The sequence below is a fragment of the Pleurodeles waltl genome, chromosome 7 (assembly GCF_031143425.1).
Source record: "Pleurodeles waltl isolate 20211129_DDA chromosome 7, aPleWal1.hap1.20221129, whole genome shotgun sequence".
Classification (NCBI taxonomy): Eukaryota; Metazoa; Chordata; class Amphibia; order Caudata; family Salamandridae; genus Pleurodeles; species Pleurodeles waltl.
The window spans coordinates 266,445,350-266,471,777 of NC_090446.1; the positions used below are offsets into that span (position 1 = coordinate 266,445,350).

Here is a 26,428-nt window from a genome sequence, read left to right on the forward strand (position 1 = left end):
TTCCCTCTCCCTCTGTCCTCTGTCTACCTACGCCTCTACATTTTCTTTCCTCGTGGTGCCTTGAGCTCCCCCTGTGGGTGGGGAGGATTTGGACTTGCTGTACTGAGTATGTGGGAGACAGGGAACGACTGTAGTGTTTTATTACTGGGGGTACTGCAGGACTCGGGGACAACACTATTGAAAGGGTCAAGGCCTTTGCTCACAGATCTACCTCTCCCTTCTGCCTCTACTGATTTTGTCATCTTGTTCCCTTTTCCCCTCTTCTTATTACTTAATTAGACTCTCTTAACCCAGTTTTCTTACTCTCATTCAAACCCTTCTTTGAGAGGTGTGTGGCAGTGCTTTTGGGGCAGTTAGGATCTTGGGTTACTGAGACGGGGACAGTGTGCGGCTCCCACTAGGACTCAGGCCCCTCACTTGCACCCCTTAGTTATAGTTTGGATATATGCCCCATTCACACTACATTTCTTTGGTCCTATGTGGTAGTTAGTTGGTAAGTGGGCCCTGATGGGATGAATGGGGAGGTACTGGTTGTGTTTATATGGTGGTTACCCTGAGAGGGTGTATGGGGGTTGTTTATAGGGTACAGTTATAGTTTGTGCAGGTGAGTGAGAGCGTCTGAAATGAAGAGGACGTTTAGGGATGGAGAGTCAGGGCCACGGCGCATGTGCTACCTTAGTTGGATGACTGGTGTACGTATATTAACAGGGAACTGGCAGGGGTTAAATTCCTTTGCAAAGAGATATAGGACACATACCCACCTCAGGAGAACAGGATTGCATACTACGCTTCTTCAGGAGACACATCTGTTGGATGCAGAAGCCCAGAAACTACACTAAAAATGGAGGGGACAATTATACTCTTCTACTTATTTCTCATATGCCAGGGGGGTGTCCATATGGGTTGCCCCCAGCGTCCCATTTCAGTTGTGAGGGCAGATAGCCGATGTGAACAGCCACTACATACCCATCATGAAGTATTAGATGGAAAGGAACTTTGTATCCTTAATGTCTATGTGCCTAACGCTGATGAGGCCTGATTTGTTGGGACTCTGGAGTCAGAACTGCGCCCCTAGTTAGGTATGCCTATCATTAGGGAGGGCGACTTTAATTGTATTCTGGATGGACATTGGACCGGTGCCTACCTCGGACAGGCAGAAAACCCCGCACGGTGGCGGGATTATGGTAAACGATGACCAGACCTAACATATGGAGAGAGCTCCGCCCCATGACTACGGGATTCTCCTGTTACTCCCCCACTCACAGGGCCCCTAGCCCACTGGATAGATTTCTCCTAACAAATGAGGGTGACATTAATGTAATAAAAGTAATGCACCAGGTGTGGTTTCTCTCCGACCATGCTCCTCTGATGCTAGAGTGTGGTGTACGGAGACACAGGCCTCACATCCCCCTGTGAAGGATCCAGGCCTTGGGGGGATCAGGAATATAACATTGCCATGATGGCAGCACTGCAGGGTTATTTTGTAACAAACTGGAATACCGCTTGGACACGAGGTGCAGAATGGGGGGCCCTAACGGTGGGGAAAGCCTTAGCAAAACCTACAGGATTAGAAGGAGACTGGAACAGGAACTGAAGGAAGGAGAGGAATGACTTAGGGGGCTGTAAAGAAGGGTGCAAGGCACTGAGGTGGGTGATGCAGCCCTGGTGCAAGCACATTGGAAGGTGGCAGCTCTTTGGGATAGACTGGACTGTCATGTCTGGAAGAACTATAGGCAGTGCCTCCACAGGGAGCAGGACAAATTGGGCTCCATGTTGGCCTGGCTACTCAAACATGAACGTCCCCCACTTCTTGTATTCACTCTCCACAGACCCAATGGCAAAATGACCAAGGTCAGACAGCAAATAATTTGCTCCTATGTGACCATCCAGGGAGAATATATATAGCCCTGGAGCCAATAAAAAACCCAGAGCTCGGGGGATTTCTAACCCGAATTGATGTACCCAGGCTGACAGAAGCCCAAGCGGATGGACTTGGAGATGATATTACTCTCGAAGAACTGTCCGAGGCTCTTTTGGATATAGCCAGAGGGAGGTGCGCGACCTGATGGTCTCCTGGTTGAATACTTTCTGAAGTACTAGGCTTCCCTGCTCCCTCCACTATTTGCAACTCTTCGGAGGAACATGAAGTTGGTAAATTACCAGCCCATATGAAGGAAGCCCTAACAACCATGCTTCCCAATTTGGGTAAAGATCCTACCCACCCAAGCTCTTATATGCTGCTTTGGTTGTTAAATGTTGATGTTATTGGCTATGGTCTTGGCGCTACAACTGCGACGTGTGATAGCACATTTGGTACATGAGGACCAGTGTGGTTTCATGTCTGGTTGAGGCACGCACATGAATTTGAGAAGATTGTCACATATACCCCATGAAAGTTGCACTATGAACATTTGTGCAGCTTTCGTGGCCTTAGACATAGAGAAAGTGTTTGCCACAATGTCCTGGATATGTGTTTGGGAAGTTCTTTGTCGCATGAGACTCGGGTACGACTATCTGAAATGGGTGCAACTTCTCCATACGTTGCCAAACGCAAGGGTGCAGTTGGTAAATGAGGTATCTGATCCAGTTAGCATTGCACGGGGTACGCAGCAGGGCTGCTTACTGTCGCTGCTCCAATTCACGCTAGCTATGGAGCCACTGGCAATATACCTTTGTGCCGAATTGCACGACTTGGGCATACATTTGGGAGATAAGATGTAGTGTCTAAGTATGCAGATTGAACTTTCTGTACCTGGGTATACAAATATCACACAATACCCAACTACAATATGATTTAAACATGGGACAGGTTTTGGCCAGCCTTGCATCCTCTGCACACTTTTGGACTGCGCTACCCTTATCAGTGATGGGCAGAAAGGCCCTGTGCAAGATGGTCCTCTTAACCCTTTGCACAGTGCAGAACTCTATCTGTATGCTGCCATCTAAGATGTTCCAGCAGATTGAATAACTACTGGTGACCCTGGTGGGGGCGGTAATATGTTGTAGGACCTGTCTAGAGAGTCTGAAACTGGAACCCAGTGCGGGTGGACTAGGCCTTCCAGACTTTAGATTATACTATCTGGAGGGGCTATTACAATATAAGGCTATGCTTGTGTGATGATGGACATAATTGGGAGAAGGCATTGTTGTCTGGCTCGATCATACTGGCTGAACTCCCCAAGTCACTAATGCGTGGGCGAGGGCTATGAAGGGGACCCCATTTATTGTTTCACAAGTAGCCCAGGCATGGGAGACAGCTGTCACACACATTTTGAGACGAGCGCCCTATGCCAGGATACTCCCGACCTGGTGGTTACGCCCGTTTATACATATTCGAGACTCCATAGGTGTCACAAGGTAGGCGAACGGTGGCTGCCAGAGGGCGGGTGACCTTTCTAACATTGAAGGGGGTTGCCACACACTATGACATAGACCATGGCCAATATCTGCAATATGCATGCATATTTTTCACGACCTGCGAGATCTGTTCATAATTCCCGGACGAACCCGGCGAGACCCAAGTTCTACAATTGATCTTAGACCCCGACCCCAACAAGGGCATCATTTCACGGTTAAACGTTGCTCTGAAAACCCATCGACAAACATTTCGTTGCATCTAGTCGCGCAGCTTGGGATGCAGCGCTGGAAAACCCACTTACAGAGGGTGAACGAAACAGGACATTCGCACAAGTCTGCGATGTTGCCAGTAAAGGGTAGGTCGCTCCCCCTGCCGCTGCAGCTCCTCCAAGTTCCCGAGTTCCTGTGTTCCTGAGACCCACCTAACTGTAAGTACCCCCCTCCTCCCAGCCCCTCGCCCTGCCCCGCGCCACTCACCTTCTCTCCTGCTCCTGCTTCTTTTCCTCCTCTCTGTCTCTTCCTCCTCGCTCCCCCTCTGCAATCTTCTTCTGTGTTCTTCTGTTCTTCTGTTCTTCCCTTCTGTTCTTCTGTGTTCTTCCGGTCTTCTGTGTTCTTCTTCTCGGTTCTTCTGTGTTCTTCTGTGTTCTTCTGTGTTCTTCTCTGTTCTTCTGCTCTTCCGATCTTCTGTGCTTCTGTCTTCTGTTCTTCTGTCCTCTGTTCTCCTGTCTTCGGCTCTTCTACCTCCTCCGTCTTCTTCCCCCGAGCCTGCCCTCCTGCTCCTTCCTCATCCCCCTCCCTCACTCGCCTCCCCCTCTCTCACCCCTAGCTAACCCGTTCGCTATCTACCTCCCTCACTCCTCCTATCTTCCTATCTCTCTAGCTCCCTATCTCACTATCTAACTCCCCCACTCTCCACCTCCTCCTACCTACCTATCTGTCTATCTATCTATTTCCCTATCTATCGACTTCTCTATCTATTTTCTCTATCTATTTCTCTATCTCTCCCCCCCTCCCGCCACCCCCTCTACTACCTATCTCCCTATCCTCTCACTCTACCTCTCTCCCTCACCCACCTCTACAACCCCCCCTCCCCTATCTTCACAACCCTACTCCTATCTCTCTCCCTAATCTCCAAACCTCCTAACACTCACCCTCCTCCACCCTAAACCCCCTCCCCCAGCTCCTCTCACTCTACCTGTCCCCCCCCTCCCTCGCGCTTTCCCGCCGCGACCTCCTGCACGCCCCCGCCCCCCAGCTCCCATTCGCCCCCAGCTGACCCCTCCCCCCCCCTCCTACCTCTTATGGCGGCCGCTGCACGACAGTGGTAGCGACCCTTGACCCAAGGGTAGGTCGCTCCCCCTGCCGCTGCAGCTCCTCCAAGTTCCCGAGTTCCTGTGTTCCTGAGACCCACCTAACTGTAAGTACCCCCCTCCTCCCAGCCCCTCGCCCTGCCCCGCGCCACTCACCTTCTCTCCTGCTCCTGCTTCTTTTCCTCCTCTCTGTCTCTTCCTCCTCGCTCCCCCTCTGCAATCTTCTTCTGTGTTCTTCTGTTCTTCTCTTCTGTTCTTCTGTTCTTCCCTTCTGTTCTTCTGTGTTCTTCCGGTCTTCTGTGTTCTTCTTCTCGGTTCTTCTGTGTTCTTCTGTGTTCTTCTGTGTTCTTCTCTGTTCTTCTGTGTTCTTCTCTGTTCTTCTGCTCTTCCGATCTTCTGTGCTTCTGTCTTCTGTTCTTCTGTTCTTCTGTCTTCTGCTCTTCCGGTCTTCTGTTCTTCTGTCTTCTGTTCTTCTGTCCTCTGTTCTCCTGTCTTCGGCTCTTCTACCTCCTCCGTCTTCTTCCCCCGAGCCTGCCCTCCTGCTCCTTCCTCATCCCCCTCCCTCACTCGCCTCCCCCTCTCTCACCCCTAGCTAACCCGTTCGCTATCTACCTCCCTCACTCCTCCTATCTTCCTATCTCTCTAGCTCCCTATCTCACTATCTAACTCCCCCACTCTCCACCTCCTCCTACCTACCTATCTGTCTATCTATCTATTTCCCTATCTATCGACTTCTCTATCTATTTTCTCTATCTATTTCTCTATCTCTCCCCCCCTCCTGCCACCCCCTCTACTACCTATCTCCCTATCCTCTCACTCTACCTCTCTCCCTCACCCACCTCTACAACCCCCCCTCCCCTATCTTCACAACCCTACTCCTATCTCTCTCCCTAATCTCCAAACCTCCTAACACTCACCCTCCTCCACCCTAAACCCCCTCCCCCAGCTCCTCTCACTCTACCTGTCCCCCCCCTCCCTCGCGCTTTCCCGCCGCGACCTCCTGCACGCCCCCGCCCCCCAGCTCACATTCGCCCCCAGCTGACCCCTCCCCCCCCTCCTACCTCTTATGGCGGCCGCTGCGCGACTGCGCAGCGGGCGCGCGCAGCGGGCACGCCGCTGGCGCGCCGGAGGCGCGCCAGAGGCAAGCCCGTCTGCGCCCGTCTGCGCCTGGCCCGCGCCCAGCGCCACGACCCCTGGTCCCCAGCTCCCCCAAGCCCCGCTGATCCGCTACGACCCCACCACCCTCCACGCCCTCAACCCAGGGCGCTCCAAAACCTGCTTCCTAGCTCACCCCAAACGCACCCATGGACCCTTCGCCTGCAACTCCTGCAAACGCATCTTCCACCACGCAACTACCACGACCACAAGCCCACGCGCCATCAACCACCTCAAGTGCATCCTGGTCAACGCTCGTTCCGTCCACAAGCACGCCGTTGAACTTTGGGACCTCCTGGACTCCACAGCCCCGGACGTCGCCTTCATCACGGAGACATGGATGAACGCCTCCTCTGCTCCAGACATCGCTACCCGCCATCCCCGAAGGCTACAAGATCTCCAGAAAAGACCGCACCAACCAAGTAGGAGGAGGTGTCGCCATCATCTTCAAAGACTCCATCAGCGTCACCACCTCCACCGAAGACCCCCCCCTCGCCGCTGAACACCTGCATTTTCAGATTCGCACTGACCCAAGGACCACCCTCAGAGGATCCCTCGTCTACCGTCCTCCCGGACCTCGCGCCTCTTTCAGCGACGCCATCGCCGACTTCATCTCCCCGCACGCCCTCGCCTCACCGGACTACATCCTCCTAGGCGACCTCAACTTCCATCTGGAACAAAACAACGACCCCAACACCACCACCGTGCTCGACAACCTCGCCAACCTCGGCCTCAAACAACTGGTGAACACCGCCACCCACATCGCCGGACACACGCTCGACCCTATCTTCTCCGCCAGCAAACACGTCTTCTTCAGCCACACCTCTGCCCTACACTGGACCGACCACAGCTGCGTCCACTTCACATTCCGACGCGAGACCTCCCACCTCCGCACTCAACCCATCCCTCGTCGACAGTGGAACAAGATCCCTGAAGAGCAACTCTTCTCCGCTCTCGCCGCCAACCAACCCACCCTCACCACCGACCCCAACGACGCAGCTCTCAACCTCACAAACTGGATCTCCAACTGCGCTGACAACCTTGCTCCCCTCAAACGCACGCATCGACAGACCAACACCAAAAAACCTCTCTGGTTCTCTGACACCCTCAAAGAATCAAAGAAAACTTGTCGTGCCCTTGAGAAGGCCTGGCGCAAGGACCACACCGCTGACAACATGACCGCCCTCAAGAACGCTACACGCGAACACCACCACCTGATCCGCACTGCCAAAAGGAACTTTTTCACCGACAGACTAGACAAAAACAGCCACAACAGCAGAGAACTCTTCAGCATCGTCAAAGAGTTCTCCAACCCCAGCGCCAGCGCCAACGCCGTCACGCCCTCACAGGATTTGTGCGAATCCCTCGCCACTTTCTTCCATCGCAAGATCAGCGACCTCCACGACAGCTTCGGACACCAGACCCAACCATACACCACTGAACCCGCTTCCCCGGACATCACCCTCAACAACTGGACCCACATCAACACGGAAGAAACCAAATCCATCATGAACTCTATCCACTCCGGCGCCCCTTCGGACCCCTGCCCGCACTTCATCTTTAACAAAGCCGACGACATCATCGCCCCGCACCTCCAGACCGTCATCAACTCTTCTTTTTCTTCTGCTACCTTCCCCGAATGCTGGAAGCACGCTGAAGTCAACGCCCTACTAAAGAAACCTACGGCTGACCCAAGCGACCTGAAAAACTTCCGCCCCATCTCTCTTCTACCTTTCCCAGCCAAGGTAATAGAAAAGACCGTCAACAAACAGCTGACCACCTTCCTGGAAGACAACAACCTGCTCGACCCTTCACAAACCGGATTCCGAACCAACCACAGCACGGAAACCGCCCTCATCTCAGTCACAGACGACATCAGAACCCTGATGGACAACGGTGAAACAGTCGCCCTCATTCTCCTCGACCTCTCGGCTGCCTTTGACACCGTCTGTCACCGCACCCTAATCACCCGCCTACGCTCCACCGGGATCCAAGGCCAGGCCCTGGACTGGATCGCCTCCTTCCTCGCTAACCGCTCCCAAAGAGTTTACCTCCCTCCGTTTCGCTCAGAACCCACCAAGATCATCTGCGGCGTACCTCAAGGCTCATCGCTCAGCCCGACACTCTTCAATGTCTACATGAGCCCCCTCGCCGACATCGTACGCAAGCACGACATCATCATCACCTCCTACGCCGACGACACCCAACTTGTACTCTCCCTCACCAAGGACCCCGCCAGCGCCAAGACCAACCTACAAGAGGGTATGAAGGACGTCGCAGATTGGATGAGGCTCAGCCGCCTAAAGCTGAACTCTGAAAAAACGGAAGTCCTCATCCTCGGCAACACCCCGTCCGCCTGGGACGACTCCTGGTGGCCCACGGCCCTCGGCACCGCACCGACCCCCGCAGACCACGCCCGCAACCTCGGCTTCATCTTGGACCCTCTTCTCACCATGACCAAGCAAGTCAACGCCGTGTCCTCCGCCTGCTTCCTCACTCTCCGCATGCTCCGCAAGATCTTCCGCTGGATCCCCGCCGACACCAGAAAAACCGTGACCCACGCCCTTGTCACGAGTCGCCTGGACTACGGCAACACCCTCTACGCCGGGACCACCGCCAAACTCCAAAACCGCCTGCAACGCATCCAAAACGCCTCGGCCCGCCTCATCCTCGACGTACCCCGCAACAGCCACATCTCCGCACACCTGAGACACCTGCATTGGCTCCCAGTCAGCAAAAGGATCACCTTCCGTCTTCTCACCCACGCACACAAAGCCCTCCACAACAAGGGACCGGAATACCTCAACAGACGCCTCAGCTTCTACGTCCCCACCCGCCCCCTCTGCTCCGCTGGCCTCGCACTTGCTGCCGTCCCTCTCTCCTTCCTGGCGGCCAAGACCTGGAACTCCCTCCCCACCAGCCTCAGGACCACCCAGGACCACTCCGCTTTCCGGAGACTCCTAAAGACTTGGCTGTTCGAGCAGCGATAACCCCCCCTTTCCCCCCTAGCGCCTTGAGACCCGCACGGGTGAGTAGCGCGCTTTATAAATGTTAATGATTTGATTTGATTTGATTTAACACCCGATTTAAACTAATACAATTATATTACATACACAGAGCTTACGTGAAACCGTGATGCCTACATAGGATTTATCCAGTGCGCCCGGCGGGCTGCACACGCTGTGGGTTTCTCCCGGCAGATTTTGGGCATGTTGCATGGGACTGCAGGCACATTCCGGGGGGTGAGTTACTACAGAAGGTGAGGAAAATGACAAAGGTTGCCACAGAATTAACAATCCGACATTGTAATCTGACGTTGCCTGCTGGGACTACAACCACTCCCCAAAAAAGGCAAAAATATGCTGTATATATTCTCATAGTTTGGGTTGTATTGGCGAGATGACTGTAGCAATTTGTTGGGCTAGTCAGACTCCCCCTGAGGTGTCTAAGTGGCTTGAGTATTTTTTGGAATGGGCAGCGGCGAAAGAATGCTGCCTACGGGGGGTCCTGATGACAGAGCAAAGCAAGACCTTGAGCTGTGGGGGGACATGCAAGACAGACTGGGGAATCGGGGAGTAGACAGGAAGGATGGTTCAGATTTCGATATAACAGCTGGGGAGAATGTAACGCACGAGTCTCCTTGAACCCGACGATGTTAGCACACTGTCCCTGGGAGATATATGGGTTCCCCATGCAAAGACAATATCTAGATCACCGGTGACCGTATGAGTCTGCTGAGGGTTGAGCTTTGCGCTTCCTCCCACCCGGCCTCTACCTGTGATCTCTCTTCCCACTAATCCATCCTAGATCTCACGCCTATGTTGAAATGTTTCGTGATACTGTGCATTTGCACTGTAATTTGTTATATGATTTAAAAAAAAAAAAAGTAGTGGTAATGTGACACTATTTTACGTACAACTAAATGCATTTTGTGAATCAACCCCATTATCTGGGCCAGCAGGCCCAGCTCAAATTTGTGAAAGATTTACAACAAATTTCTGAGCCTTAACAGAAAAAGTGCACTATCACCACGACTTGTTGTTTCAATTCTCATTAGGTCAAGGGAGTTAGCCATTACACCTTCCCCTTAGTTGGGAAAACCTCAGAAGACACCCGAGTAAACTGAGTGCTGGGTCATACTTGGATGCAGGTCAAAATTGTGCTGCATGGTGTGAGCGCCTTCTGCATACCTTTGTAAATTTAAGTCCCAATCTTTTTACAGTATGCAACATGGTAGCTTACATTTACAATTTTGACGGTCAAAACCGTTCTTAATTTCGTTTCAGTACAAGCGATAATGCAACATCCCTACAAATTACCGAGTACAATTTCGCAATGTCAGACTACACTTGATGTTAGAGCTTGCCTAGTCTTTGGAAGCGATCACTGAACCTGATTGTAACACCATTTCTCAGGAACGTCGAACACACAATGCTTTCTACTGCACAACTGTCACCGAACTTCCAACTGCCTTTGCTCAGTTATTAAAAATGGGAAAATTGTGGCTTATCAAGTATTTTGTCCGTGTGCTGCTGCCATGGTAGTGGATGTCTCCTTACCTGTCGCATACTTATTTTGGCCTGTGGCAAGTAGTACACATATATTCATCTTTTCTTTTCCATGGTTAATATATGTGTCTTATTGTATAAAATATAGGTGACTAGGCAAATCTTTATTAATTGAGGAGAGTTCATCAGACATTAAAGGTTATAGCAAATGCAAATGTTGTGCAGTAGAGTAGTTGAGGACAATTCTTAAAAACCGGTGTTCCCGTTCAGAGTATATCCAGCCTTCTAAGCAAAACACACTCTGTGGCAATAGATCAGACCCTAGATCTTTTTTCACTGTTTAATATTGAGTATAAAACAATTACAAATCAAAATTGCCATAGTAATTGGTACGATTTGCATGTGATTTCCATAACTGGTAAATATAAAAATACAGCGTAAAGTATATAATTGTGCTTTGGTTTAAGAGATTAATATTTAGGAGTACTGCCTCCTCAAAAACTTGTTCTAGGGCCAGTTGCTTGTATGTTAAACACTGAGGCCATGATTTATACTGTTTTTGCGAAATATTTGTGTCATTTTTTGACGCAAAAGCGGTGTAAACTTTATGCCGGTTTTGCGTAAAAAAATAAAGGAAATGCAGTGCAAAAAAGTATAAATCAGGGCCCGAGTTGCTTTCTGTCAGATCACAAAGGTCTTGCCTAAGGTGCCAGCTGCCCATTGAAATGTAGTTGGAGTGTAACTACTGTAGGAAGCTGGCCTGGTGTTTAGTGGGTACCTAAGGTACTTACACCTTATAACAGGTCCAGGTATCCCCTATTAGTGAAGTGTAGTCAGTATCTAGAAGCCAGGTTCACTAGAAGTAGCTGTGGATAAGCAGCCAAGGCTTATCTAGAAGACATGCAAAGCTCATGCAATACCACTGTATTCACACACCACTTACACACATGAAAGAATACACTCAGTGTTACAAAAATAAAGGTACTTTATTATGGCAACACAACACCAAAAATATTATAGAGCCAATACTCCCTTAGGAGGTAAGTAATACACAAGTTATATACACTAGTTGTCAGAAATAGGCATGTGAATAGTTAGAAAACAGAGCAAATAGTGTAAATCACTATAGAGAATAGTGGCCCTCGTTATAGCACAAACCATATACTAAAAAAATGGAAGCGAGAGTGTCACCCCCACCTAGGTAAGTGGAGTGTGTAGAGGGCCACTGGGGGTACCAGGAAAGCACAAAGCTAAGTACCGCAACACCCCTCAGCAAGCAGGAAAGCAGAAGTAAATTACCAGAATTCCCCCAGAACACTTACTTAGAAGAAAAGAAGAGAATTGCATATTTCAGAGATGACTGCAAGAAACCAACAGTGGGGTCCTGGAGAAGAAGACCTGTGGATAGAGGGGATCAAGTCCAGAAGACACAGCAGAGTCCAGGGGGGGCAGGGGCCCCTACCCACCAATGTGAAGATAGCAGGAGTTGGTCGATGGTGAGGAAGGAAAGGCAGCACTGCACTGGAGTTGGAGTCGAGTTCCTGGAGAATGCAGGTGATGTCCCACGCTGAAGGAAGACTGCAGTCGGGTTTGCATGTCCGGATCTCACCAACAAGCCTTGGCACAGGCAAAACTTGCGGTCGGCAGAAAATGGTGCTGCCGGTGCTGCAAGGCCCAGAGGAGTCAACCCAGGAGGGAGAGTCAGAGGGAGCCGGCAGCATCGCAGAGAGCCCACAGAAGCACAGGCAGCATGCACAGGAGTCCCACAGGACAGTGACACAGAAGGTGCAAATGGAGCCATGCAGCACTACAAAAAGGAGTCCCATGCCGCAGGAGAGCCACTCAGGGAGCTGTGCATCGCAGAAAGGAGTGCTGGGGGCTGGGGCTACATGATGCCTGTAGACCCCTTGGAGGAAGTGCCAACAAGATTTGGCAGCTGCAAAGGACGCAGTGCACCGGGGCACTGTCCTGCGTGGGAAAGCAAGGGCTTACCTCCACCCAAGCTGGACTGCTGGTAGAAAGGACCGTCCGGACCACTTCCAACTACCACCCTTGTTGCAGGATCCACGCAGCTCACCAGGAGAGGGGATTCAAACAGCCAGTCATCGTTGCTGTTGGTGCCTGCAGATGCAGAGGAGTGACTCCTTCACTCCAAGAGAGATTCCTTCTTCTTTCCTATGCAGACTGCAGATGGGCTGTCCCCAGAGGATGCACAACAGGGTAAATGTTGCAGAAGTTGGAAGGAGCTGGAGAAACAATGTTGCAGGCAACGTCTTCACCTTTGTTGCAGATTGTTGGGTCCTGGAGAGTCCAGATGTAGTTTCTTTGGTCAGAAGTTGAAGTAAGGGATGCAAGGGAATCCTGCTGGAATCGTGCAAGTCGAATCTGAGGAATCACCCAAAGGAGAGACCCTAAATAGCCCTGAAAGGGGGATTGGTCACCTATCTGGGTGACCACCTATCAGGAGGGGGCTCCGACGTCACCTGCCTGACCTGGCCACTCAGATGCTCTCAAAGTTCTCTGCCAACCTGGGGCCCAAGATGGCAAAACCCAGGGACCCTCTGGAGGACCTCTGAGCACCAGCCCTGGGGTGGTGATGGACAGGGGCGTGGTCACCCCCTTTCCATTGTCCAGTTTCACACCAGAACAGGGACTGGGGGTCCCTGAACTGGAGTAGACTGGTTTATGCACGGAGGACACCATATGTGCCCTTCAATGTGTACCAGTGGCTTGGGGAGGCTAGCCCTCCCGAGCCATGTAACACCTTATTCCAAAGGGAGAGGGTGTGACACCCCTCTCCCAAAGAAAATCCTTTGTTCTGCCTTCCTGGGCTTGAGCTGCTCAAGCAACAGGAGGGCAGAAACCTGTCTGTGAGGCAGTAGCAGCTGGGTCTGCCGGTAAAACCTCAGAAGGCTGTGGAACCAATGCTGGGGGTCCTCTAAGGAGACCCAAAAGTACATGGAATCATACAAATAATACTTTCAAAAGTATTGGGATATGATTCCAACCTGTTTGATGCCAAACATGCCTAGGTTCTGGGTTACCATTATGTAGCTGGACATAGGTAATGACCTATGTCCAGTACACGCGTAAAATGGCATCCCCGCACTCACAAAGTCCAGGAAAATGGGTCTGGAGTTTGTTGGGGTACCTCTGCTAGTGAGGTGCCCTCACACACACAGGTACATGCCTGGGTTGAGAGGGCCTACCATAGGGGTGACTGTGCGGTGACCTATAGTGATAACGGGTGCATGCACCCGGTTCACGCAGACTGCAATGGCAGGCCTGCAGGACCCTTTGTATGGGCTCCCTATGGGTGACAGAATAACTTCTGCAGCCCGTAGGGATCCCCTGTAACCCCAATGCCCTGGGTACGTGGGTACCATTTACTAGGGGCTTATATGGGGGCACCAGTATGCCAATTGTGGGATGAAATACAGTTTTGGGAGAGAGAGCATAATCATTGGGGTCCTGGTTAGCAGGATCCCAGTGAACACAGTCAATCACACTGACATCAGGCAGAAAAAGGGGGTAACCATGCCAAGAAAGAGGATACTTTCCTACAATAACTGCAAGGAAATTACTGCTATCTGTCATACTAATTGCATCACACAACTGGCCACAAAGCTGCTTTGTAACCATCAGTCGAGATGAACATAATGGTATTCATTCATTTCCAAATCATAGTTTTATGTCAGGCACTGATATTGTGAATATGTGTTAAATAAATAGGGGGGTATTCAGAAAGGTACATCTACAAGTGCAGATTTTCTACTGGTGCAGCCTACTCATAAACTGTATTTTGTAGTGCCCTAGTAGTACTAAAACTATAGTGCTATAAAATAATATTCACAAATTTAGGGGTGTAAATCTCCACCCCACCTCTCGTATCGTTTTTGATGTATAGAATTCTTAAAAATAATTTAATTTTATTTCTTTAAAATGTGACGTTAAGGTCATTTTTAAGTTCACAAAAGGTTGTTAGAAATATTTTATAATTAAATAGAAAATATGTTTCAATTTTATGTATTATTGACATTAAAATTAAATGTATTCGTATTTTTAACTAATTTAAATTAATGTATTTATTTTAACATAATTTCCTATGGGATTTATTTTATTTTCCAAATTCCATTGTCTTCCATGGAGGGTGTTGCAATATCAATGGTTGAACATTTTTGGTGCTAGAATGACTATTGTTTCTTCTTGCTAATAGCAACTTACACTCATAATATTTGCTCGTTCCCTGGTTTCAGGGATTGGAGACATGTAACTTTACACTTGGATTTTCTAACTAGCCAATAGTAATGAAGTTACTAGAGTGTATGAGTAAGCTTACATGTATAAATTATTCATGAGTGTAAATTATCTTTGTGAATAGCCCTGAGTCTTACTAACTTACCTAACCACGTTATTTGTTATCATGCAGCCTGCCAGTGGCTTCCCTTCCTCCACTGGAGTGGCCCGTGCCCTCTCAGTCAGGGTCATATGAGCTGGACATTGAAGTGCAGCCCAAAGCTCACCACCGGGCCCACTATGAGACGGAGGGCAGTCGTGGAGCTGTCAAGTCTCCCACTGGAGGCCACCCTGTTGTTCAGGTAAGACATATTTTTATGATTACACTCTCTATGGTAGCTGCCAAAGAGATGGAAGTGGAGATGGCTTGTCGTAAATTTGTTAGCCCATTCCAAAAACATCTTTCTATGTTCTGCTGCTTCATTTGTTCACATGATCCATATCCTATCGATATTGTTAGTGACTGCCCTGTTGTGAGTATGGATGGCCCCTGTCCAAATGAACAGCAATATTATTAACAGCAATGTTATCCAATGATAAGTGCAATGTATATGTCCATCTCAATTCATTGTACTGATCTGAGTTTTACCTCATAGTTGTCGGGCAAACTAACAACAATCCTTTCGTGTTATTTACTTGAATCTGAATGTTTGCTCTGGTCACTGCCACATGACACATTGGGTCATCTATTGTGTACTGCATTCCCCGCATCAGTAAGACCAATTTATTTTTATTCAAGCCTCCATCAGAGGTGAAATGCTAATGCAAACTAGAGTACATGCTACTTACTTATTCATAACTTTTGTGATGTGCCAAACACAAATTGAAGGGGTGCTGCACTGAACCAAAATGTAAAACAGACCTGGGCAAGGCCAAGTGTCCTCTTGTTTACCACACCCTGTTAAGACCCTGTGAATAGGTCCTATCATCAGTATAAGTCAAAGTTAGGTTTTCAATCCTCAAACTCAGGTCTTTAACAACCAGTTAATGATACAACCTGATCTCGTTTTAGTTGAAACGTTCCCTACACTTACTTTTTTATTTGATTTATAATATGAGAGCAAGTTGCTTAGGCCACTTCGGAAGGAGCATCGCCTTCCTGCCAGCAGCGGCACTAAAAGAAAATTGATATATCATATTGAATCATCGGACTATTGCTGGTACCTTACAAAGGCCAAACCTCACATTTGGCACAGTAATGACGGAGTATGAACAGAGCATTAGCTTGTGAAGGGTCCCAGTCCGTAAAAAAAAAAGATATGGGGATACTGTTGAAAGAGGGAGTTTAGGAGGCAGATATTTCTTTGAAGAGTTTAGTCTTTAGTGATTATTTGAAAGCTGGTAAGTTGGAGAGAGTTTGCAGAAGAGGGCATTAGGTGTGAGAGAAAATATATCCTGAGGTCTAGCTATTGTTCCAAGTGAGTTTTCCTTCTGTATTTGGAAGTGATGGTCAGACATGTGGTCAGACATGTGCTTCTAGATCTGAAGTTGCTTCCTGGTGTGCAGCACCGACTGTGGCAGTAGAGAGTGCTGTCTGCTTAAAGGAATATGAATACTGAGCACTGCACTTTCAATTTTGTATCAAATGTGTTGATTGCTAAAGGATTCTAAGAAGGGTGGATACGACTTTGTATGCCAGGCTTGTTCTGTAAGCAAATGTAAACTTCCCTTTGCTTTGCTAATATATCATCACCTGGGATCCTTGAACAACCAGGAACAGGTGTGGAGTAGAAAACCAAACAGAAAAAAGCTCATGAGTAAATAGTTCCTGTCTTGTTTTTCAATAAAAGTTTGATGATTACAAAATGTGACGTTAAATACAGATAGATATATGCCATGGTGCTGTGATGAGAATTACTAATTGTCAGGTATATGCCAATGTACACACCACTGAATTTTACGAAAGAGAACATGTTCAGTTTAATAACATTCATGACTCAATAGTCCATGTATTCATACAGCTCCTACGTTATCTTGAAAACTTATATTATCTTGGAAACCACACATGCACATACTTAAAGACTTACGCAAACACAGTTTCACTCCCACACCTTTGTCTTCATCTCTCTCTCTCAAGGTACTTTCTCGTTTTGTTTGCCTTTTCCACCTTTACTTTATTGGTCTATATTTTTCTACAACAGATTAACATTGGCTGCTGTTCTCATTGTCAGTCTTTTTCATCTACAACTAAATATTTTTTCTTTCTGGTCTCCCTAACACTCTTGATTTAATTTATTTCTATGGTCCGTATTACATAAACACTATTTTGTGGCCAGTATTAGAATGGTCAGCAGTATTGGCCATCACAGGTGGCTTCTTCATGATGGCGAGGATCATTGACCTTTGCCAGCAGCGGCAGCTGCAAAATCTTTAGAAGGAAATGATAAAAACAGTGTTTATTATAATTTCCTTGTAAAGGGGTGGGCCACGGGGGTGACGTGTGTGAGGGGGAGTGCTCAGCACCCCCCCCTCAGAGTGCATGTGTGTTTGGCCAGCCACACATACACACAGAGCCCTCCAGCCCAGCAACACAGTTCTGGGCTGGGAGCCTGTGCCTGCATGTCGCCAGCAGAGGAGCGGGGCGCGGCGTTCAGGTAAGTTCATTATTTTTTTTTTTTTGTAGTATTTTTTTCTCCCACGCACTCTACCCCGCCCCCTTTAACACCCGCAAGCCGCGACTGTTGGCCATGTCACAAAAACATAAATATGTTGGCAGGACTCTAATCTGTCAGTGGTGAAAGCTGGTGGCAGAATTTTTTATTGGACAGTGCTTAAAGAAAGAAACTGACAAAGGGGAGCAGATAGGAGGATAATAATGAAGGACGATAGCAGTGTGTTTATCATACAAATGGGTAGCTCCTTCTGCTCAGTGTTGTACCATCCACGGGAGAGTAATAAAGAATATATATCATCAGGGTACACAGATTGTAATTGTAATTGTAATTGTAATCGTATTTATATAGTGCTTACTACCCCTGACGAGGCGTCGAAGCGCTTTTCGATGAGTAGCACGCTACTCCGGTACCCAACAAGAATTAGTGATGGATTAGTATAATTTAATAAGGAGTACAGTTTTAGTATTATTATGAGTTAATTTGAGTTGCGGATATGAGAGTTTGTTAGTTAGATTGACTGGAGTAATGGAGGGGTGGAGGAGGAAAGAAATCCAGAAGTGTTAATTGGGAGTTTATCCTTCATTTACTCAATCCAAAAGCTTGGGATGAATAAAAGGGGAGCAAAGGAGAAAGAGGATGTGGAAGGGTTAGGGAGAGCATAGTAGCAGGGTGAGATGAATGCAGGAGAATTTAGTAGGGTTGTGTAGGAGGTCACAGAGGTAGAGTGAGGTTTGGTGAGTTAGATGTGGAGGTGGAGGGAAGAGCTTAGGCAGAGATATTTAGGAGATGAAAGTGGTCGAAGGGATTTGGGATGAGTCCGAGTGAGAATGGAGGATAGTTTGATAGAGACATGACATAAGAGTGATGAGTAGATAAGTGTGATAAAAAGAGAGCAGAAATTCATAGATATCTAGTATAACAACCCAAAAAAAAAACAGGAGCCATGCAATGATCCACAAACATGCCAGGCACAGAAACAACATATACACATACATACACATATATATATATATTTATACACACACACACATGAATACACACACATATGCACATACAATACATAATTAGAATCATGGGTAAAAAATACTTAGTCAGACAGGTTTAAAAGAGTGTGTGTGTATTTTATTGTTATTGGTTTAGTTTCTGTAAAATGAGCATCGTGGCCTACCCAACCGGAGTATTTTCTACGAGTATGTCAGTAAGCGTTACCTAGCATGTTTTATACGCCCCGTTTATATTGTACACTAAGGGTACGTGATGGGCCACGGGGTAAGCGTCTCCAGCAACCTTGTGTGCCTTTGGCAATGTGATTGTTACTAGTGCGTCTTTGTGGAGATGTCCTTGTGCTTCTGAGCATCAACAACGCACCACCGGAATCGGCGGTAAACGCATTGGGGTCGTTTTGGAAAGCTGTCCATCATCCTGGTAAAAGGCGGGAATTCCTTTACCTACTTCGAGGGTGGACGGGGCGTGGCTCAGCGGGCGGAGCTTACAGGTGCTTTATAAAGGGAGAACCTTCTACTCTGTGTCTCCAGCAGAGGAAGATAGAAACCGGGCGTCACAGTCAGGTACAGATTACGCTCCAGTACATCATCAGTTCACCTCCAGGAAGGATTCTAGATCTTTTCTGCTATGGGATCTCTGAGCGCACAGCCTTGCTTTATCTTTGCCAAACCCAAGAGTTAGGGTGGCTTGTCCTTTCCAGAAGCTGAGCTTCAACTGCGGCACCTGCTACGTTTATATTTCTAAGTGCTTCCTGTTGAGGTTTAGTTTCTGTAAAATGAGCATCGTGGTCTACCCAACCAGAGTATTTTCTACGAGTATGTCAGTAATCGTTACCTATCATGTTTTATACGCCCTGTTTATATTGTACACTAGGGGTACGTGATGGGCCACGGGGTAAACGTCTCCAGCAACCTTGTGTGCCTTTGGCAATGTTATTGTTACTAGTGCGTCTTTGTGGAGATGACCTCGTGCTTCTGAGCATCAACAACGCACCACCGGAATCGGCGGTAAACACATTGGGGTCGTTTTGGAAAGCTGTCCATCATCCTGGTAAAAGACGGGAATTCCTTTACCTACTTCGAGGGTGGACGGGGCGTGGCTCAGCGGGCGGAGCTTACAGGTGCTTTATAAAGGGAGAACCTTCTACTCTGTGTCTCCAGCAGAGGAAGATAGAACCCGCACGTCACAGTCAGATACAGATTACGCTCCAGTACATCATCAGTTCACCTCCAGGAAGGATTCTAGATCTTTTCTGCTATGGGATCTCTGAGCGCACAGCCTTGCTTTATGATGTGAATTTACAAACGGTAAATCTATATTTGCAATATATATATATACATATATATAAGTATATATATATATATATATATATATATATATATATATATATATATATACCTACCATGACGATATATACTAAACTAAATATTTGTGCAGGTCTATATTCTATACTGGAGACTGTGGTAGAAAACTACTGTCTGCAAGGCTTCTTTGGAGAGTGGGAATTTTAGAGCTTTTCTGTGGCCTTTCTCAAATAGACTTTTCTTTGGTCTTCTTCAAATTATGCTCTTTGCAACACGTTTTTGGCATGGGCAAGGAGACTCACATAGACCTTCTAAAAACAACTTCCCAAATAGTCCTGAAGGAAAGTAACGTCGGAGTTGCTCATCTGGTGCAATGCTTTATACCCTTGACACCAGCTAGTGATGAATTCCCTTACCAGGGTCCCTAAATGTCCTTCACAATTGTTGAGAAATCTTGTCTGATAGCCAGAGGTAGGGTGGCACTGAATACCCTGAGAGCCACAATGCACATACTAGACAAATCCAGATAAATGTTGCACTGTTTTAATGGAATACGTAGATTATACTTGTGTGTTTTTAATAGACATCAGGAGCCAAATGTAAATTTTGCATTGTTTAGGTGGTGCAAATGTTGTTGTTGCTGTTGTCAGATGGTACATTTGTCAGTGCAAAATTACACCAGCCACAGTGTTGTCAATGCTGTAGAGAGCCACCCGGGCTCTACTATACATTGTTGACCTCAATGTGAATATGTGTGGGTTCCGGTTTGAAATGTTATAAAATAAAGTGGTGCCGGACCCTCGTGGTTCTTGTGCACGGCTAACCACAACCGGCCTGTTGCAGTGTCTATTGAACGCAGATGGGGCCTAACTCGGGACAGTACACTTACCCCCACACCCCTCTACAAATGCAATCTAGAAATATTGCTGCAAAACTACAATAGCACTAATGCAGTCTATGTAATCTGGCCTTGGTGCATACATAGATTATGAGTGCATCCCTTCTGAAGTTAGGACCACCCCTTCTTTGCACCCATCTTCACGCAATATGAACTGCACCCATTGAAATGAAGGGGCTGACACACATTAAGTAGTTCGAGCCCAATGTTCGGTACTTCATATCAAGCTGCCTGCCCCTCTGTTTGACAAAATAACCATTACCCAATTTAGGACTGTGCATCAGATTAAAACAATGCATCAGCTAGACCTTTTGGCATGCCATATGTTCCCTTTCATTCTTGCATTCTCTTTTCAAAATTCAGAAAAAGGTGGAAGTGAAAAGTCACCTCCCTTTCAGCTCCAGCTAAAGCTGCACATAGCTCCACTGTGGTCAGTAAATTAGGATGACCAGATTTTGAAACCCAATAACTGGGACATTCCACAAACTTTGAAGAGGGACTGCAATTTTGCTTGGACCATGGGGCATGGACTAATTTAACACACAGACAAGGTGGCACTAAGGGAATTAGGTGTAACTTTTTAAAAACATCATGTGTGTAAACTATTTTCTACGCATGCTACTAACATTTGCATTCTTTCGACCATGTAGGAAGTTGAGGGGGGGGGGAGGTCTAGACAGAGAGAGAGAGAACTAAAGAGAGAGAGAGAGAACTTAATTTTGCCAGGGACTTGCCTTGCTTGTGTGGAAATGTTTGAATTCAAATCGTATTACCTTTATGTTTACATTCAGAGCTATGTGTTTTAGGCACACCCTTCACTTCCTAAAAATAGCACACCAAGATTAAAATCGTGCTTGATGTAAAATTTGTGCTTCCTTGTTAGAGGCAAAGCTATTCCCTCTGATCTATGTGTTGTCCCTCAGGCTCTAAACGCCGTCTGCACGTATTGCAATTCTGCGAAGCATAGCTCAACCTATAGTAAATACAAGATGTCTCCGTTGAATGCTGTATTCCCTTTAGTATCTTCTCGTGCTTGCTAAGGTGCATCCATGCTAATCTCGGAATATTATTTCCCCGTACTTAAACTAGCATGATAAGAATGTGTATGTAGTGCTTCGTGCAACTCTTTTCCTCTCTAGGCACTGATACTGTTACCCAATTCAATGATACACAGTTTACCATGGAAGGCTGATGTGCCTTTGCTAGGAGTTTTCAGATTGTGCTCTCCAGCGCACTGCAGTTGTCAGCAGTGAACTTTAACGCACCGAGGCATGGTGCTAGCTTGCTCTAGTATATGTCAGTGCTACGTACACAAATCTTTTTGTGAGGTTAATTCACAGTTCTGAGAAAAAGTGTTCTTTCGGTGACAAAAATATGTACATTTTAGTGCATGTAAACCGTTCCCGTTAATCTGCACCACGAGAGTCACACGGGTCTGGGAACAACAGTGATGGAAAAAGTGGCATTATGAACCAGAGAAATGCCTACAACATATACAAATAATGCCTTCCCTTCTGCTTTATCGTTAATCTTCGTAGCCAGACATCAACATGTTTAGGTCGAGCCTACCAGACAGCTTGCAAAATATATTGTGGGCTTACCAAGAGCATGTAGGGGCCGGTTAGGAGTTTACAACGCTTTGTCTCGTTTGCTAGTAGTTGAAAGTTAAATTTCAACATGGGTTTTATCGCTGCTGAAAATAGTACTCCTAGGTGCCGTTTTCGGTATCATGCTACGTATAATCACTTTTCCATGTCTTCTACTGTTTTCAGTTAATTCTTTATTATGCTGTAGTTTGTCACCCCTTTCTTCGCAGTGTACTTTTCGCTACATAAACATTTAAAAAGGTAGGTACATGAAACTACAAAACTACTGCTAGTCAGGTCGACAGAATCTACGAGACAGCTATTGGAACTTGGAAATCCTTAGCTGACATTTTCAGTTAATTACTTATTAGTTGGTCTACTGAATAACTTTTAGGACTTTGTCGGCTCATCAGATACATCCCTATTATCTGCTGATGCTCACATAAAACCAATTTTCAATTTTCTTCCACATTCTGCATTCATTGCTTGTGGTTTGGAGGCCATCCTCGAGTAGGGTAAAAACTGATTCAATTACTGAACAACACTATCTATCTAGTTTCTCTAATGACTTACCACACCTACAGCAAGAGAGTCTGTATATCACACTTCTTGTCATGTTTGGCCAGAGTACGGGTTTTGTATTTTATTGGCAGACTTACATGGATACTTCATCTTAATCATCATGGTTGTTGCACGTTTGATAGTTTCACAGCAAGAGTGATTTGCTTAGCAGACACCCGCATAAGACCACTGCATACAATCACATAACGCCGTGCCATGACACATTCATAACTCACAGGTCCTTTTCTCTCAAGACACCTGAGCCAGCAACAATTGTTCTTCATCCCTAGGGTTATCTGACAACCACACCAAGCCACTGCAAGTACCAGTTTCTTCCACAGAATAATTCTCAGTGATGATAAATTACCATCAGTTATCAAAGCATGAATGGTTTTATTTATGAGGAAATAAAAACTTCAAAAGTGAACAATGTTTAATTAAAAAAACTCATGTGTATTTTAGAGCAGGCTCTTTGGAGAGATGAAATATGACATAATCAATTGCACAACTAATCTGAATTCTGAAAGTAATAGAATGTGGGGAATGTGTTATGTAAAAAACAGCACCGCAGGAGGTATCAACAAAAGTGGCGAGAGTAGAAACTTAAGCTGAGCATTTAATGAAAGAATCAAAACATTTTTTCAAGTGCATAAAAATCATAATGACTAGTCACATCGCTTTGTTTAGAGGCTGTATTACAGTATGGTTTGTGATGCTTAGGAAGTTTAGCTGCTGCATCTCTATCTTTGCACCCAGTCTACTAATCCTGAATACCTACTTTTATTACGAGATCGATAAATCTAAAGCGAAAATGTCCGCACCATGTTCAGTCAGTTACACTGTGAGGATCAGAATTCACACTCCACTTCTCAAATGTTAGCAAACCCTGCTATATGCCCAGTAATTTCAGCAGCAAGCAAGAAACAGTCATTGGCAAAGCAGAGACAAGAATCAAGCAGAGGTCATAGGACAAAAAAGAAATAGGTACTGGTCCAGCCTAGTGAAGACTACTTATAGTCCATAGCATGTGAAGTTTTTTTTGCCACCTAAACAGAATTGAACCAGATTCGGCAAAAAGTTAGAACTTTACTCAAAAAGCATGATTTTTAGGGTCGAGCCCGCAAGCTGTAATCGCTCTGAGGGCTTTTAACCACGCCCATCAGTTTCGTGGTTTGTAGGCTTGCCTTTTAAGATTTGCTTGATTTCATTTGTGAAAGGCATGCATATATCATGCCTTTTCCGGTGTTTTGCCCTCCTCAAGCGCACAGGCTAACTACTGAAAAAATACAAGGCTCCATGTTTTCCGCATGGCTTCTGAAAAACTCTTTCTTTTTATTTTCTACGCAAGGCAATCTCGCTGGGCAGTAGCCGAGAGCTTTGCCTGACATTAACCCTGTTACATGGATAATTGCATAACTGCTGATACATTTGACTGTGAGTGAACTTCTGTTTTCTTTTGTGTGCTCCTTCATGCTCATAGTGTAGAGCTTTAAATCTGCTCGCTTATGTACAACTGTATTACTTTTCATTTTCAATTTATGTGGCAAGAAAAGTCCTGTTAGGACTTTACAACGCTAATAGCTCTAATTCAAGCAAATGCGAGACCCATTGCATTGCAAATGCATTTTTACATCTTTTGTTTCCCTTGGCGTGGAGCATAGCATTGTTTCCATCTTGCTACAATCGCTTTGACTATGCTTCCTCTGCTCACTTTTATGGAACTAGTTATTTTCTTTTTGTTTAAGCACTCTCTAATACTGTATGGGTTTTCCAGCTGTCTCCATCTGCTTTTCTTTCCCTATTCCACATCGCACTTACTAGCCCATGTCCTACTCTCTCCCCACCCGCACTCACATTGTTCCTCTTGTCTGTCTGCATCTCCACCTCCTGAGCACTACATTGCTTTCTTCCATACATGTGTTTCTGTCATTGCCTCCATGTTTTCTCCTTTATGTTGGCTCACTAATGATGGAGAAAAGTATTGTGAAGGTACATCTGAGGCTAGGATACAAATGAATCCACATCAGTAAGAGCAGAACAATTGTATTTTGCAACTCAAACAACATATTTCCTACATAGAACATTCTGGCACCAGGACCATGAAAAGATGACAACAGGCCTAGGAAAGAACATATGCTCACATTATCTATAAGAAGAACACCTTCAAAAGAAAGGAGTAAAATATATTAAGAATCTGGCAATTTACAGATGGAGCACAATTCAAATGAATGGTCCCTCGCACTCAGCATTTATTAATATATCTCCCAGAAGCAGCAGAAATTGCAACTGACATATATGGAATATAGCATTGCGATTGATGATAACTGATACAAATGATAAAATAGTATTTTCAGTTGCAAGATATCTGCAAAGTGCATGGGCTATAAGAACTAGAGAGTTGTTATAATTGTCTATTTTAAAAATTGGTCTTAGTTATTTATTATAATAATTTATTATTCGATTTGATTGGAACAAGATAACGAGGTATTAACTTTTAATATTTAAAATGATAGGATTTTAAGATTTAAAGAATAATAATGTTTGTATTGTATTGTCTTAAAATCATGTGATTTTAAAATTCATTTAGGATTTTAATATGTATAATATGGTATTTTGTTTATTTTTTTCTTTCCACAAATCGATATGTCATGGTGTTAATTGTTCACTTTTATGGCTTTTTAGCCGAAATAAAGTATTGTCTACTGCAACTGACATGCCTTTGACTATTTTACATATTGTCTTACATGCTTGGGATCTATATAGCCTATAGCTAACAGGGTAGTTTCAGTCCTTGCAAACAGGTTCTCATTTCCTTCTCTATTAAAGGTAGTTTTATGGTCTGACCCTAAGGGAAGATGAATGCCTTACACTGGACAATGAGAATGTTCTGACAAGTATTTGGTACAGATGCAGTGATAAAACATTGTGAAAGATCATTTGGGATTGTAATACTGTAGTTAGCTGAGACTTAGCAATATTTTTACAGTGACCATAAGAAGGTTGTATTGTATTGTACTGAATATTATAATGGCAGTGCGCTATCACATCGTGCATACTCCACAGTACTCCACTCTGCTCTACACCACTCCTCTCTTCAGCACTCTACTCCACTCTATGCCCCCCGCTTTCTGCCACTTTATGACATGCCACTCCCTTCTAGGACACCCACTCCATTCTAAGGCACACCACTCCACTCTATGACACTCCCCTCTATGACACTCCACTCTATGAGACTCCAATCCACATCACTCATCTCCACTCAGAAGTACTCCACGCCACTCTATGACACATCACTCCACTCTACAACACACCCCTTGAGTCTACACCACTCCACTCCACTCTACTCTACAACAAGACACACCACTTTATACCACTCCACTCTTCACCTCTCCACTATAAGACACTACATGGCAGCTACTCTATGACATGCCACTCCACTCTACTCTCAGACACACCACTCTACTCTGAGCCACTCCACTCTAATCTATGACATGCCACTCCACTCCATGCTACACTACTCCACTCTATGTCTCTCCAGACTACGCCACACTACTCTACAACACTCTAAGACATGACACTCTATAATATGCCACTCTATTACACTTCACTCTATTGCACTCCACTCTGCAACACTCTATTCCACGCTTCGACTCTCTATTTTCTCCACTCTAAGCTACGACGGTCTATGCCCCTCAAGTCTATGACACTCTACTCCACTCTATGCCACCCCACTCTACAACACTGTAATCCACTCTATGCCACACTGTGACATTCTACTCCACTCTACAGCACTCTACACAACTCCCTCTATGCCACTTCACCCCATTTTACTC

At 46.2% G+C, this 26,428-nt stretch overlaps 1 protein-coding gene across 3 annotated transcripts in view; it reads left to right on the forward strand.

The window, feature by feature from the left end:
• Positions 1 to 26,428, forward strand: part of NFATC2 (nuclear factor of activated T cells 2) — a 393,751-nt gene that overhangs the window by 61,169 nt on the left and 306,154 nt on the right. For all 3 annotated transcript variants that reach the window (XM_069243636.1, XM_069243634.1, XM_069243633.1), the window contains exon 3: positions 14,760 to 14,928. In XM_069243636.1, the coding sequence (XP_069099737.1) occupies positions 14,760 to 14,928 (169 nt within the window). The remainder of the gene's footprint in view (positions 1 to 14,759; positions 14,929 to 26,428) is intronic.